General features: G+C 38.9%; 1 protein-coding gene across 1 annotated transcript in view; it reads right to left on the bottom strand.

Moving 5' to 3' along the window:
* The window catches only part of LOC108283381 (VPS10 domain-containing receptor SorCS1), a gene marked incomplete at its 3' end in the record, with an annotated part of 485,878 nt that overhangs the window by 140,074 nt on the left and 330,038 nt on the right, over window positions 1-15,766 (bottom strand). The window contains exon 3 of the mRNA XM_017499712.2: window positions 14,718-14,817. Coding sequence (XP_017355201.2) covers window positions 14,718-14,817 — 100 coding nt within the window. The remainder of the gene's footprint in view (window positions 1-14,717; window positions 14,818-15,766) is intronic.

The following is a 15,766-nucleotide window of genomic DNA, read 5'->3' as shown; positions in this document are numbered from 1 at the left end:
TTTTTTTTTTTTTTTTTTTTTTGTTTTTTTTTTTTTTTTTTTTTTCTTGAGACGGAGTCTTGCTCTGTCACCCAGGCTGGAGTGCAGTGGTGCTATCTCGGCTCATTGCAACCTCCGCCTCCTGGGCTCAAGTGATTCTCCTGCCTCAGTCTCCCAAGTAGCTGAGATTACATGTGCATGCCACCCCACCTAGCTAATTTTTAGTAGAGATGAGGTTTTTCCATGTTGGTCAGGCTCGTCTAGAACTCCTAACCTCGTGATCCTCCCGCCTCAGCCTCCCAAAGTTCTGGAATTACAGGTGTGAGCCACTGTGCCCAGCCTCTGTCCCTCTAATAAGTGATATTTGGAAAGAAAAAAGGAAGGAATGAAAGGTGGGAGAGACAGAAGAAAATAAATGAAAGAAGCAATAAACTAAGCAGTTGCAAATAGGTAATATCCACTTTTAACAAGGCCCTCTCCCACATATTTATTTCAGAGTTATTTGCAATTCCCTCAAGTTAGGTATATATGGGAAAAACATAATGAAACATGGGCAAAACTTTGTATTTATGATAAATGAAGTCAAATGGTTTGGGTTTGATAATCTTCTGGGCTTTATTAAATGAGCTTGACCAGTTTCCATTGGTTCCTGGGTAAGAGAAGGCTGACTTGGGTCTCCAGGGAGCCAAACGGCCTCCTACTCACCATGTTATACTCCCAGTCTATCCCACCAAGGCCTGTGGGATGGGATAAGTGAGATGCTGTGGCTCTTGGGAATTTTTAAGCCCTCAAACAAGTATAATCTTCACAAGTCATAAAATTTCAAATAGCAAATAGAGAGGAGGAGCGAGGAAATACAACTGCAGAAACCACTTCCTCTGCAGATCAAACAATTAATTCATTTTCTCCATGTGGTTGTCGGCACAAAAAGTGCAAGGAGGAAGTGGGAGGAAGAGGCCTGTGCTTTCTCTCAAGCTTTAACTTGCTTAGATCTAGAATTTTAAATCAAACAGGAAAAGGCAAACTTCAAGCTCCATTTACTTTTTAGCAAATCAGGACTTCTTGCCTCAATCTGAGTAGAATCGGACTTCTTTCTAGGCCACTTTGTTTATATTATGGCCATTTCCACCAAAATAACTTGGTTGGTAGAATTTGGCATTGAATCCCATTAAAATGTCAGCAGCATCGTACCCTTAGCACAACAGAAGGTAGTGGAAATAGAAGAGTGAAAAAAGTTACAAAGTTATAAACTTTTCAACACCTTTCCGTTTTTATTTCCCTAAATTAACACATCTTTAAGGCTACTGGTCAGTCAGGAGTACCATTCTTGCTACAATGAACATCTGTGATTCAGACAAACTACTTTTGGTTCTAAATGCCCTAATCTCATATTTGATTATAGGAAGAAATTTATGTTTAACTAAAAGGTTACCACCTTAGCAGTGTGCTGGCTACTCATACAATTTGACAGGTAGAGGGCTCGGTGTCTAATGTACCACATGCTGGGACTTTGGTCTCTCTGTCAGCTTGCCATAGAGCATACCCAGCTATGCCTAGGGCAGAATAGCCCTGCAATTAGCAACAAACCATCATCAGGAAGTAATTAGAGAGCTCTGCTGTGTTTTGAAGCTGGGATAATCCTACAGGCAACTTCCCAATTTTTTCCTAATTATTTTATTTATTTAGGGTCATTATTTACATTGACACAAAAGGTCATTTAACTGAAAATGATTGGTAATTCTGGTAGTCTGCCCCTTCTTTTAAAGAAAGCATACATTTTCATTTGCAGGTCCCTCTCTTGTTTGAAGAAAAAAATAATAATAAAAAGAAGACAAAAATGAATGTATTCCACCGGTTGCACTGGGCATTGAGCCAGAATTACAGCAAGTACTGGCACTGCAGGGGTAAGAGGCAATGGATTTTAATTGGTGCCTAGGGGTAAAGGTCAGCTCTCTTGAAACAATGGGCATCTATGGTAGTAATTGACTGAGTCCTCTGTGGGAGTCTGTAAATGTCAGCAATGTACTTCCAAATGGAAGCACAAAGGGCTTGGACCCAAGGAACAAAGACAGTATTAGCCAGTGGAGAAAATATGTAAATCAGTTGGTTAAATAATGCACTAATAAAGCAAAAGTGGTGAACACACACAAACACACCACATAACAGCGATTCAAAAGAAAGCAGACTACTTCAATAGCAAATACATGCCTTCCTATAAGATCCAACCTCTTTACCCAGCACAAGTTCAGCTGTTTTCCTGAACAGCCTCAAATCCAAACACTTTAATTATCTGAGTCAAGTTGGATGGGTTTGTCTCCTAAGAAAAGCTACATCCATCCCAGTAAAATCTGGATGCTGATGGGGATAGCATCTGCATTTAAAGTTGCAGTTATTCTTGTTCAAGGGAATTTGGGCCCTTTTTAGAAAGTAGCAGAGAAAAAGATGAAGTACTAGTCATTGGAACACCAGACGCCTCCTGCTTCCCCACAAATGCCTGGCTGCTTCTTTTATTGCTATGTTTTACTCCATTTTTCCTATTTCCTCATCTTTCCCAATATGCACCCACTTCCCTGATCCAGAACACATCCCCAGGGTCCAATAAGTTTACAGAGACTGTGTTCTCTAAATCAATGATTTGCATAAATGATCTGTCAAAGGCACATTTTATAAGCTTTAGGAAGCAAAAGAGTAGAATGTGTAACCGATTATTATGATTTTAGAGAATGAAAGATACAGTAACTTTACCAGTCTAAACGCTATGCTCATTTCTAACCACATTCTTCTGTCAAAGGAACATTTTATAAGCTTTAGGAGGCAAAAGAGTAGAATGTGTAACCGATTATTAAGATTTTAGAGAATGAAGGATACAGCAACTTAACCATTCTCAACTATGACAGTTTCTAACCACATACTTCTCCCTTCCATCTGTGAGCTCTCTGTAGACACAACCCTGTGTTACACATGTCTGTATCTCTACTGGCTAGCAGACAATAAATATTGGTTTAACTAAATTCTATTTTTCTGTTGTGAATGTCATGACTTTGTGTTATGCTGATCTGCTCCACTGGTCAGCTTAAGCCCTTTTATGCTGCTTCCCTGACTATTTGAGATTACAGCCCTCTCTGAATTCTTAAAGCCTTTGTCATCTATACAATCCACTCTCCTACCTTATTTATTTAATTGCATCCCTGCACTGGGATGGTAAACTCCCTAAGAGCAAAGCAAGGTTCATGCTTCTTTTTTATTAACCTTTGTGCTTACAGAGAACAAGGCACAAGCCAGGTGTTCAATGAAACAAGTCAATTAATTTCTTCTTAATATTCTACCTCCAAATTTCATCAATAGTTCTGACTGACCGATAGTACCTAAGATACATGTTGAACATATCAAATCTATAACAAGGTGAATTCTAGTTCCATTAATTCAATATTAATAATGTCACCATTGCCCATTTATTGATTTTATAAGCAAGACAGGAAGAAAGTTTATTGCAATTAAAAATAAATTGGCTGGGCACAGTGCCTCACACCTGTCATCCTAGCACTTTGGGAGGCTGAGGCGGGCAGATCACCTGAGGTCAGGAGTTAGAGAACAGCCTGGCCAACATGGAGAAACCCCATCTCTACTAAGAATACAAAACAATTAGCCAGGCATGGTGGCAGTCACCTGTAATCCCAGCTACTCGGGAGGCTGAGGCAAGAGAATTGCTTAAACTGGGGAGCTGGAGGTTGCAGTGAGCCGAGATTGTGCCATTGCACTCCAGTCTGGGCAATAGAGTGGGACTCTGCCTCAAAAAAGAAAAGAAAAGAAAGAAAGAAAAGAAATTACATTATTATATAAACCTGTAATTCAAATGGGTCATGAGGACTTTCTTAGGGTTTAATTATAGACAAATATCAGTAGAAATTAACATGCTTTCAGACTCAAACTAGATACTCTTAATCATTTAAACCTGAAAACTCCAAAATATGCATTGTGCTCTTGGGAACACTAGTTTCTCATAGCACATACACCGAAAGACTGTTTTCATCTTCCTTTCTCCTTCTCCTTTGACAGATATTTGCATCTCTGTGAAATCTTCCTAGTCTCTAGACTTCTATGTACATAGCTGTCATGATACATAAGTTCCGTGCTATTAGAGATTGTTTATACATTCATCTCCTCCACCAGACTCTACAATCATTAAGAGCAAGAACAATGTCTTGTATTTCTATTTCCTAGTTCTTAAAAAAGATCTGGAACAAAACAGGCATTTAATAACCTTCTGGTTGAGTTGACAAAAGACAGCATAAGGCATGGCCATATAATTTGGAACAATTAAGAAGAGTAACAGTGAAACTAACACGTGTTGAATGTTCACTAGGTCTCAGGCACTGTTCTTTGCTGGTTTTGACTCTATTTCCCATAACTACCTTAGGATGTCGACACAATCATTATATTTCAGTTGATAGGAGGAAACTGTGTCATGGAGGGGTTTACAACAAACAGACCAACAAATACAATGTTCTCTAAGGGCACACAATTAGTATGTAGCTTAGATGGAATTTAAGACCAGATCCACTGGCTCCAGGTTCCGTTACATTAAACATTGCACCAGAACTAATGACGCCCCTCAGCAAAAATTCAAACGACCAACTTCAATTAACAAAGCATAGCTCCACAGTGACAGGAAATAGACGCTGAGTTGGTATAAGTGACAAGTGCAGAAAATACAAGGTATACCTATAAATATGAGAGATCACTGCAGAGTGGTATGAGGGAGTAGCTAAGAGAGAGCATTAAAAGGACAAAAATCCATTAAGTGTGGGCAGCAGCAATGATATTTGAATCTACTGCAGGGGAGCTGGGGAACCCGGACTTAGGCCTGCCACAACCCCACGCTTGAGTCATAATCGTGTTTTCCTTCCTGGCAAAACCAATTTCAGCCACAGCCATCAACATCTTTTACCCCTTAGAAACCACTCAGGAAGAACAGAAAGATAAGGGTAAATTGTACTCCCTCTGAAAGTCTTAATAAGTTCCCGGTAAATTAGCTCTCCTCTCTCTGAGAGATCTCAAGAGATTCTGAAACTTCCACTGCTGAAAATATTTAGAATGTTATTATTTCTTTTTCTTCTACCTTCTGTCTTCATTGTGCTCTTTGTATTAGCATTCTCCCATTACTCTAGTTACTTTAAATTCTTCATAATAATCTCTGCTGTCTTCTCTCTTGGCTGTCTTCTCTCTTGGCTTGACCTCTGTATCCTTCCTTCTGTGCCTCTTCTCTTATCTGTGAGAGGCTGTGTATTGCAGGTATTTTCTTTTTACATATCTTTTTTTTTTTTTTTTTTTTTTAGATGGAGTCTCGCTTTGTCGCCGGGCTGGACTGCATTGGTGCGATCTCGGCTCAGCTCCCACTCCCTGGTTCGAGCTATTCTCCTGCCTCAGCCTCCAAGTAGCTGGGATTACAGGCATGAGCTACCACGCCCAGCGAATTTTTGTATTTTTAGTAGAGATGGGCTTTCACCAATGGTCTTGATCGCCTGACCTTGTGATCTGCCCACCATGGCCTCCTAAAGTGTTGGCATTACAGGTGTGAGACACTGTGCCAGGTCACATATCTTTTGGATTCACCCACACTGTCATTTTCCCCACTACAAGCATGTTTACTTCCTGGTGGCAGATGCTGTCAATCAAGGCAACACTTAGTATTATATTTCCCAAACACACATACTGCCCCAAGCAACCAAGAAAAGATTTTTCTCTCCCAGCTGTTACATCATATATATCCCATACGGCAGACCTTTTCACCTATGAGCATCAAGCTTCCTTGTTACCTACAAGCTATAGGTTTTGTTCAGCAAAACTTAATTTAAGTAGTTGACTTGAAAGGTTATAAAACAAGATGCACATTAGAGGTCAAGGACCCCTTAAAATAGGGAAGTAGGTGCTTTGAGGAGCAGAGGGACAAAACGAACAAAAGATTTGGTCAAGGGACAGTTTAGGTCAGCAAAAGAAACGTTTGATTAGAAACCATTTAGCCCCTGAGGCTGGTGGTGCACTCTTAATTTCTCCAGGGGAGAAATTGTGGTTTTATTAAAGATTCATCCACATTGACTTTGTTTTCATGAGAGTACCAGGAGAAAGCTTGGGGCAGTTCTGATACATTGGAGTGAAACGTCTCCACCCTAGTAAATATGGCAAATTTCCGGTAGCGGCCAGCATTCATCTCCATCCACCATAAAAGCAGTACAGCCTATTCACTAGAAACAAATGTTCTAGATACAGTATGTCAAACACTAGATGATGGAAACCCCTGAGAAACCACAGGGAGTGTGCTGGAAGCAAACAGACCAGAATGTTGAAAAGACCTCTGACCATTTCCCACAGCAGAGCATAACTTGGAACCAACCAGAAATAATATATTTGACCTTCATAAAAGGGTAATAAATGGGCACTTAATATTTGGCCAGCCAGACTTCAGAAAGCATGAGCTCTAATAAGGACAGATAATGAGACAAAAATAAATAAGTAAGTAGACAGAGATAACTTAAAAAAATTGTTTTCAAAGAAGATTACGCAGACAGTCTATCATGCTTTTTTGAAGAATGGTCAGCCTTTGAAAGGTTTCCTTTCATATTTGAGAATTTCTGATCACTGGGCCACAGAGGCAGCCTATTTTCCAAGCGCTCAGTGATATTAAAAACATGCAGTTTCCAGATCAATCTTACTTCATAATATTTAGAGAGTAATTTAGGCTATCATTACCTTGATTAATTTCATTTATTAAAAAGGTATAAAACCAAAAGGTAGAGTTCTGTTATTTTTAATTAAAAAAGCATTATCTAAACATAGAAAAGATTTATAGGTGGACCTATTACCTTTCTTTCTACCTATTGATCTAGCTAACTACTTGTATCTTTCAAAAATACATAAATGTAGCTAATACAATTTTGAATTGTAATATCAATAACATAAACTTGATCATCATACAGATATAACTTAGTTTCTAAAGTCACCAATTCATGATTAATATGTAATGCGCTGGATGCTTATCTTATGTGATAGACATAACACCTTATAAATGAAGAATAACAAACATGTTAATCATGCAGGAAGCTTCTTTCTATCAAAAAAGTACTTAGTACTACTTAATGCCGCATGAAGTAAAACAGTAAACTACCAGGTAACCTGATGAGTTCTAAGAACCCAGACAGATTAGCAGATACGGGGAATGAGGAAAGACAGGAGGAAGGAAAAAGTAAGTTTTCGAATCTATGCATTGATCAGAATTTGTTACCTGAACCTGATTTATCATTAATTTTTTTTTACAACATCAGTGTTAGAGAGACATAGATAATATCTCACAAAAATCAACTAGGTACTTACTGTTTTATATAATATATTGTACTAAAATGTAAGTGTAGTTTTATTAGCATTTAAAAATTTATGAATGTTATAATAGGCGCTTTGATTTATATAAACTAATATAGGATACATGGCAATTCCAAGTATAGGTCAGTGTACAGAGAGAAAAATATCCTAGATCAGTGTTGTTTTTCTCTATGTTCCAAAGAGCCCAGAAGTTCCAGAGGGTTCCCCAGGGTCTTCTTAGAGTGAGAAGGGGTTGTCTAGTGGGCACCGCTCCTGGAACTCCAACCCTGTTTCAAAGAGAGCATTCTGCACCTACTATTCTGCAGCTTGCTTGAAACCCAGGGGATAACTGTTGGAAAATCACTCAGAGAAAAAAAGACAGATGCAGCATGCTTTCTTGGATTTTATGTTTTTAATGTACAAGAAGAAAACAGAACAATGCTTCATGGACTGAAACAGTATAAATACTCAGCTACACCCAAAAAAGGATCAAAGGAGAGGGCCTTTCCCTTTGGCCATCATTCCTCAGGTTATGTGTAGGGAATTAAGTATTTATTCACTAAGAAGTCACTTTTATTGAAGTTTGGAAAATGCCACTTCCACTATGCCTCTCAATACAAAATGGCTTTTTTTTTTTTTTTTTTTTTTTTTTTTTTTTTTTTTTTTTTTTTTTGATACTGTGTCTCGCTCTGTCTCACCCAGGCTGGAGTACAGTGGTACAATCTTGGCTCACTGCAACCTCTGCCTCCCAGGTTCAGGTGATTCTCCCACCTCAGTGCCCTAGGTAGCTAAGATTACAGGTACCCACCATCTCACCTGGCTAATTTTTTGTATTTTTAGTAGAGATATGATTTCGGCATATTGGCCAGGCTGGTCTTGAACTCCCGACCTCAAGTGATCTGCCCACCTTGGCCTCTCAAAGTGGTGGGATTAAAGGCATGAGCCACCACGCATGGTCCATTTTTTCATGAACGAAACATACATTCTTTTTTAAAAGATTAGAGGCAAATGGATGATCTTGTGTACAAAGGGACAGATCAAAGAGGGTGGAATGAGCAAGCGGTGCTTGTCCACCAAGGGAATGTCATGCACCCGCTTTGATGTATTATACAATATGCTAGTTCCCCTTGGCCTCACTAGATAATGTCAAGTGAGCGTTATGCAAAGTCCTGCTATTTTAAATGTTAATCATGTTCTCCTTGGTTAGAACAGACAACATTATACATTATGACCTAGAAATGACTAAAACCTACAGAGATTCTTTAGTGTTCTTGTTTATTCACTTGAAATAATCAATTTTATAATTAGAGAAAATGTATGAGTCAAAGCTGATTTAACAGAGCACTTCATTTTTTAAGTTTCAGCCTGGGAATCCAAAAGCCAACCAAAGTTCAGTTCAAATACTGAGTCATGTATTGGACACCTACTGTATACCAAAATCCTATGCTCAGCACGTTGAAGAATACATAGCTGATTAAGGGACTGTATCCCATCTAGGACCTTACATTCTAAAGGGAGGATTAGACATGGTCAAAAACAACCATAATCAGAAGTGAGAGTAAAGTGCTAGAAAAAAAGGAAAACAGATGTGTTAGAGATGAGAGGAAGTGAGCAAGCCTCATTAGGGAAATTGATTAGAGTTTACGGAAGAGGTGGCACTTAAGGTTTACTTCCAAGGTCTAATGATCTTAGTTTATCATTCGCCAGTTCCATGTAACTTCAGAAAAGTCAGTAAACTCCCTGGGACTCAGTTTCCATATCTGTTAAAGAAAACATAATTTTAATATCCCAACATCTTTTAGGTTCAGATTCAATGAGTATAAATATATGATTCTTCCTAAATGAAGATGGTGGATCCTACCAACTATCCTTTGCTGTCCCCAAGTCACATACATAGGCCCGGCGTGATGGCTCACACCAGCACTTTGGGAAGCTGAGGCAGATGGATCACCAGAGGTCAGGAGTTTGAGACCAGCCTGGTCAACATGGTGAAACCCCATCTCTACTGTCTCCACTAAAAATACCAAAATTAGCCGGGTGTGGTGGCACATGCCTGTGCTACCATTTACTCAGGAGGCTGAGGCAGGAGAATCACTTGAACCCAGGAGGCAGAGGTTGCAGTTGTGCCACTGCACTCCAGCCTGGGTAATTAAATAAGACCTCAACTTAAAAAAAAAAAAAAAAAAAAAAGCTGGGCTCGGTGGCTCACACCTGTAATCTCAGTACTTTGGAAGGCCGAGGTGGCTGGATCATCTGAAGTCAGGAGTTTGAGACCAGCCTGACCAATATGGCAAAACCCCATGTCTACTAAAAATTCAAAATTTAGCCAGGTGTGGTGGTGGGCACCTGCAGTCCCAGCTACTCAGGAGGCTGAGACAGGAGAATTGCTTGAACCTGGGAGGTGGAGGTTGCAGTGAGCCGAGATCACACCACTGCACTCCAGTCTGGGTGACAGAGCAAGACTCCACCTAAAAAAACAAAAGGGTCACATACATGACATACAAACCACCCAGCCAAATGACAAGAGGAATTTATAAAGAGACAATAAGTCAACAATCAAACCCTTATTTAGAAAGTGTCACATACAATACGGTAATTAAAACCTAAACATCTGGAGAAAACGCAAACAGTGTTTAATGCTGGTATGTACCAAGAGACCTGTAGGAATGATCAATGTGTTCTGAGGAGGTCTGTTTATAGAATGAAAGTCTTGGAAGAGTCTCTCAGCAGGAATGAGGTAAATTAAGTGGTGATAACACAGAAATGAGAAGAAGCTGGAGTGTGAAGGGGGTGTAGAAAACGTAAAGAACAAATACTGTCTACATTTTTTCTTTACTAGAATATAGTGTGCTGAGACTATAAGGGTAAGATAGCTAAAAGAATTCCACTTGCGGTTTTGTTTTTTGTTTTGTTTTTGTTTTGAGAGGGAGTCTTGCTCTGCTGCCAGGCTGGAGTGCAGTGGCACGATCTCGACTTACTGTAACCTCCACCTTGGCTTACTATAATCTCCACCTCCCAAGTCCAAGCAATTCCCCTGCCTCAGCCTCCTGAGTAGCTGAGACTATAGGTGCACTCCACCACGCCCGGCTAATTTTTTGTATTTTAGTGGAGACAGGGTTTCACCATGTTGGCCAGGAGGGTCTCAATTTCCTGACCTCGTGATCCTCCCGTCTCGGCCTCTTAAAGTGCTGGGATTACAGGCGTGAGCCACCATGCCTGGCTGGGGTTTTGTATTTTTCAATCCTTGAAGATGTTACACAATCCCTTGTGAAGGGGGAAAAGCTAAGGCTGGTTGGGGGTGATGGGAAAGGTGTTGCTGATAAAGAAACACAGAGTATACAGAAGTCTTCTTTTTAGGCAGAATACGCATAAACTCACAGACAATGTAAGAGTGAAATGGAGATTTCAACATTTTTTTCTTTGCTGCATTTCTATCTGTTCTTCCCATTACCTTCTGCATCCCAGCTGTTCCTTTCAGGTACAGGTTAAATCATCTTTTCTTATAGCAAACTGTATGTGGCCAATAAACCTCTGCTGATACAAACAAGCCTTGGAATTTATCATGAACTGGAGCGGGGGGAATTGTTCTCCCTCTAAGACATGGTGACAGGTAGCCAGCCTGCCTTTCCTGTGGCACTAGGACCACTCAGCCTTGTTCTTTTGGGCCAACCTCATAGATCAGAGGCCAGATGCGGGGTTCCTTTGAAAGAGAGTGTGAACAATCTAGGCTAATACGTAGGAGCCCTCTTTCTATCTCTGAGTCAAGATTCCTTACACCGACGTACACTGAGATTACAGTTTTTACCGCAACAGACACTAGTCAAGGAAAGCTGCTGTAATTTACAGCAGGCTTGCAGGGAAACAGCCCATGGACGATCATTAATTTAAACTGTAAATAGGATCCTGTTTTATTCTGGACTCTGATCCTCGCTAGTTCCCCTAACAAGCTGCCTGCAAAGCCGAGGCATGAAGCCTGCTGTTTCAAACATGATGATTGAAGAACTGCTCTTGTCCGCACAAACAGCTAAAAATAGCTACAAGAATGTGAAGGCAAAACAGGTTTCAGGGAATGCAGAGTTACCCTGATGTTGTCAGTTTTATTCCAGCTGCTCCCACTAGTGTGAAAAGCAGAGAGAAGTATCTGGTACAAAAGATTTTAACTTGCTAGATGGCACCCTGGAGACCTGAGAGAATTAATACAACTTTTTAAAGGAGCCTGCCCTTTTCACTGGAGGATGGCACAAGTCCCAGGAGAACTGGAGCAAATTTGAGCACTGTCTTTGTTCTGCATAATTAACAGACCCTGAAATTTCTTTCTTTTCTCTTTTTAACATAAATTCTCATTGATTGGAGAAAATATATTCACAGTTTAAAATGTTGTGCAAGTACTATCTCTTTGATTCAAATATGTCCTTTGGGGGGGCGGAGTACATATTTCATGGTGATAAATTCACCTCAAAAGTAGAAAAACTGTGTACAAATATACTGCTATGTCAACTTTATTGATTTTTGTACCATTGTTAAGACCTTCATTGTCCTCCAATATTTCTTAAATCTATCAGCATCTCAGAAAATGACCCTAAAGGCCTCATTTATCTGTAGAGGAAAAGATCCCTTACTTTAGGTTCACTCATAACATTGTGATTTAAACAGCTCAGGACCACCTCTGCTCTGAAGGGTAACAGTCCCAGAGAAAGCCATTCCCTCACAGTCACACACAGGAACTTCTCTTTTTCTAAAACAAGGGTGTGTCAAGTGTTAAGATCAGTAAAATGCCCTTTTAAAAGTCCTTCAGATAACTATGGACTAATTATGCAGCCTGATTAATGGTGTAACGACTTGAATGGATTCAATGGTTAGACTCTTTGCTGTATTGCTTCTCTGTTTCCCTTCCAGTCGGAGCAGTTACATCTGGATTTGAGAGTCCCACTGCTTAAAACAATCCTGGAGTTTCTGGGTCATCACCATATAATCTCCAGCTACAGAAAAGCTTATAATCACATTCAATATTTGGCATATTTTTATTTTTTCATGTTTATCTCTAATAGCATCAATAAAACAGAGACTATCATTAGATTATTCTGAGGTCTCTTCCAGCTGTAAATTTCTTCCATTTCCCTATATGACTTTACAATTGGAGAAAATGTAAACGATTCACCCAGAGTCACCTGTTAGGTAGAATTAGAATCAAGGCAGAGACTTGGATTCCTGAATCTTAGTTCAGGGATCTTTCAATTACAAACAGTCATGCCACATTTAGTACTAGAATACAGGACCTTTGAAGATGAGTCACTGGCTTATTTCTCTTTATATCCTGTGGTGCGTAGCATTGCCTAGCATACAGTTTGTAGATTATTAAATTACATTTGCTAAAAATATGAACTAGAAGAAAAATCAATAGAGATTACAAAAATCAATTCAAAGCCAAGAAACAACTAAATCTCATTATAGAAATAAAAGGTATAAGTTCAGTTCCTCAATTTGGGACTGCATACAGCAGATCAAAATTGTTTAGCTGTAATTGTTGATGAAGTACCCAGCCAGTAAAGGGAAGATAGGAATGTTCAAGGTATAATCCTAAATTTGTGAGGCTGACATTATTGGCTGTGTGGTACTCTGGCCAACAGCCACACATGGCTATGTCAATTTAAATGAATTAAAATTAAATGAAATTTAAAATCCAATTACTCAAATTACACCAGCCATATTTCAAATCCTCAACAGTCATAAATTGTTAATGTCTAAAGTACAGGACAGCTTAGAGGAAAATTTCTAAAATCACAGAAATTTCTACTGGACACTGCAGAAAGAAAAAAGAATGAAGTGAAGAGAAAACAATTAAGCTTTTACTATTCTGTGCTAAGCACCTGAAATGCCTAATTTCATATAATTCATACGACTTCCCGCATGAGGTAGGTACCATATAATCATTCCCCTTTTAAAGGGAATGCTGCTTGGAGAGACTAAGTACATCACCATGCTTATATACTTAGTAACTGGTTTAGCTGGGTGTTTACTGGTCTTCTGACTCGAGTCTATGCTCAGCTGAAAAGCTATGCTGTTTCTACTGAAAAACTTGAAATGCCTACAGCCAGAGTGAACATGTTACATTTTATATTAGTGGTTTTTAATCCTAGATACCTATAGAAGCATCTGGGGAGCTTTATCAAGATACAGTTACCTGAGCCCTAATCCAGAGCAACAGTGGTGGGACTAGAGGTTGCACATTTGGAGACCACTTAGTCCTTCTGACATGCAGCCAGGATTGAGAGTGAATGCTTGAGAGATATTTTCATCACCTTCCATAGTCCAGATGGCAAAACGTAGACCCTACCCAAGGTCACTAAGAGTAGCTAATGAAAAATCTGAGATGAGAACATATACATCATTGCTACCTTCATAACGCACTGTGGTTTAGGATACGTTCAGGAATGACACATTTCTTTTTCCTGATTAATACTATTAGTTCATGTAACCTATGTAATACTTAGCAATTATGTCAGAACTCAGAATTTGATAATGGAAGTTTACGAAAACAAAGGTATAGATGTAGAACCACTCCTCTTCTGAGACAAATAATGTCTTTCTCATTTAAAAGTAGTATTTTCTTCCTAAAAAATGACGTATGTGAGGAGTAGGTAAGCGCTTTTAATAGGAGACGTATGACACAGAGGAAAAAGTATGACTGACTGCTAACCAAGACAACTTAATTCTAGTCCCAATTGTGGCCGTAACTGCAACAGGCACAGACTATTTCTTTTCTCTGAATCTCAGTTTTCTTATCTGCAAATAAGGGTGTTGTATATGACCATCTCCAAGGCTCCTTGCAGCTAAGATCCATGCTCAGAAGAGACTAATCTTACCACTCTTTCCAAGCTCCCCTGTTCTGCTAAATGCATTGCATTCATCCTGACATTTGTGTGCAGACTAAACCAACATTAAAAATGAAACTTCCTATCTGCTGTAGGACAATGCATTCACTTAAATTCTACTTAATCCGTTTGTTCCATGTTAAGGAAAAACTGGGACATCAGATGAAAAGCCATCTTTTCTGCTGTCTTGTCAAGACTCATTCTAATTCTTGTGATTGACCGGTAGGAACTCTTACAAGAGAGTGAGCGGCATTCACTCAACAAGACTCATTCTTTGTAGCTGCCTTTCGGAAATGGTAATGATCTACCTATCCCGCGACCTCTTACACTCACAGCTGCTGATCTGAAAATTATGATGTGTCAGACATTTTACAACCTTAACATCCATCAACTCATCTTAACATTTCTAATCCCAGCTTAACTGTAATGGATTTTTAGGTAGCTAGAGAGGTTAGCCAATCAAGACAGAAGTCACATTGTGAATGAGTAGCATGCCGAATATACATTTCTTACCTTACGCTTGTTGGTAGGACACACGTAGAGATAGCTCAAAATGGTTTTCAAACCAACTTTATCATTCAGCTTCTCATAGGTTGTTCCATAATCGGTTGACCTATAATTCAAAAAGAACATTAATGAGGACAGACATATACGTCATTTGGCTGCCTGTCGGTATAATGCATGTTTTACATTGTAGAATGGCTCTCGGGTGGTTTCTAAATGATTCATGTAGTATATAATGATGTTTAATTATGTACACAGTAGCATCATGTGAGTGGTTAAAATTTGCATTTAAATTGAATTGGTAAAAATTAAAACTCCCATCTCTCTACTGCTCCTTAATGTATGCACACTGTGTAAAACATGTGGTTAATTTTAAAAGATTAAGAGATGAGGGTGTCCCTTGATTTGACCAAAGAATTAAATGAGTTTTTAGTTAGATATGACATTTCCAAACTTTTACTTTATGTTTGGCGCAGTAGAAAAGCAGGTTCTCCTGATTTATCTACAAATTGTGTTTTCTCTGATGAGTCAGGGAATATATGGTAGGTCAGTCCCTTCAAAGGTCAGTTAGTCTTTTCTTACTATTTAAGAGCAAGAAAATGTCTCAATAATAAGAGAAATTTCACAAATTTCTTACTCCATGGCCTTTTCCAGTGTTAAGCAATCCGGAGTCAGGAGGACATCACTTCTTGTCCCTGACTCTGTTTTTCCTATAGAGCCTCTCAACTTTTGCCATTGGTCAATAAATTATTCGTTCAGATTAAATACACTGATTTTATTTATCTTCTCTATGAAGGTCTACACTAAGAATTTTAATCTTATATCATCATGATAATTATGTATAGTATGGATTATTATCTGTATTTGATGAAAATGATTGAGAGAAATTCAGTGACTTGTTTAAAGAAATTTTTAAAATTTCCTGATAAATGGGACAGCTAGATACTGAATTCAGGTATTTTTAGCCTAAGCCCTATGTTGCTTTCATTATACTTCATGGTTTTTTTTGCCTTTTTGTCTTTTTTTTTTTTTTAATTCAAAGAATATAGGGCAGGGCA

This window comes from Cebus imitator, unplaced genomic scaffold, assembly GCF_001604975.1.
Source record: "Cebus imitator isolate Cc_AM_T3 unplaced genomic scaffold, Cebus_imitator-1.0 Scaffold259, whole genome shotgun sequence".
NCBI classification, from domain to species: Eukaryota; Metazoa; Chordata; class Mammalia; order Primates; family Cebidae; genus Cebus; species Cebus imitator.
Note: the sequence above shows the minus strand (reverse complement) of the source record. Positions and strands in the feature narration are given on the sequence as shown.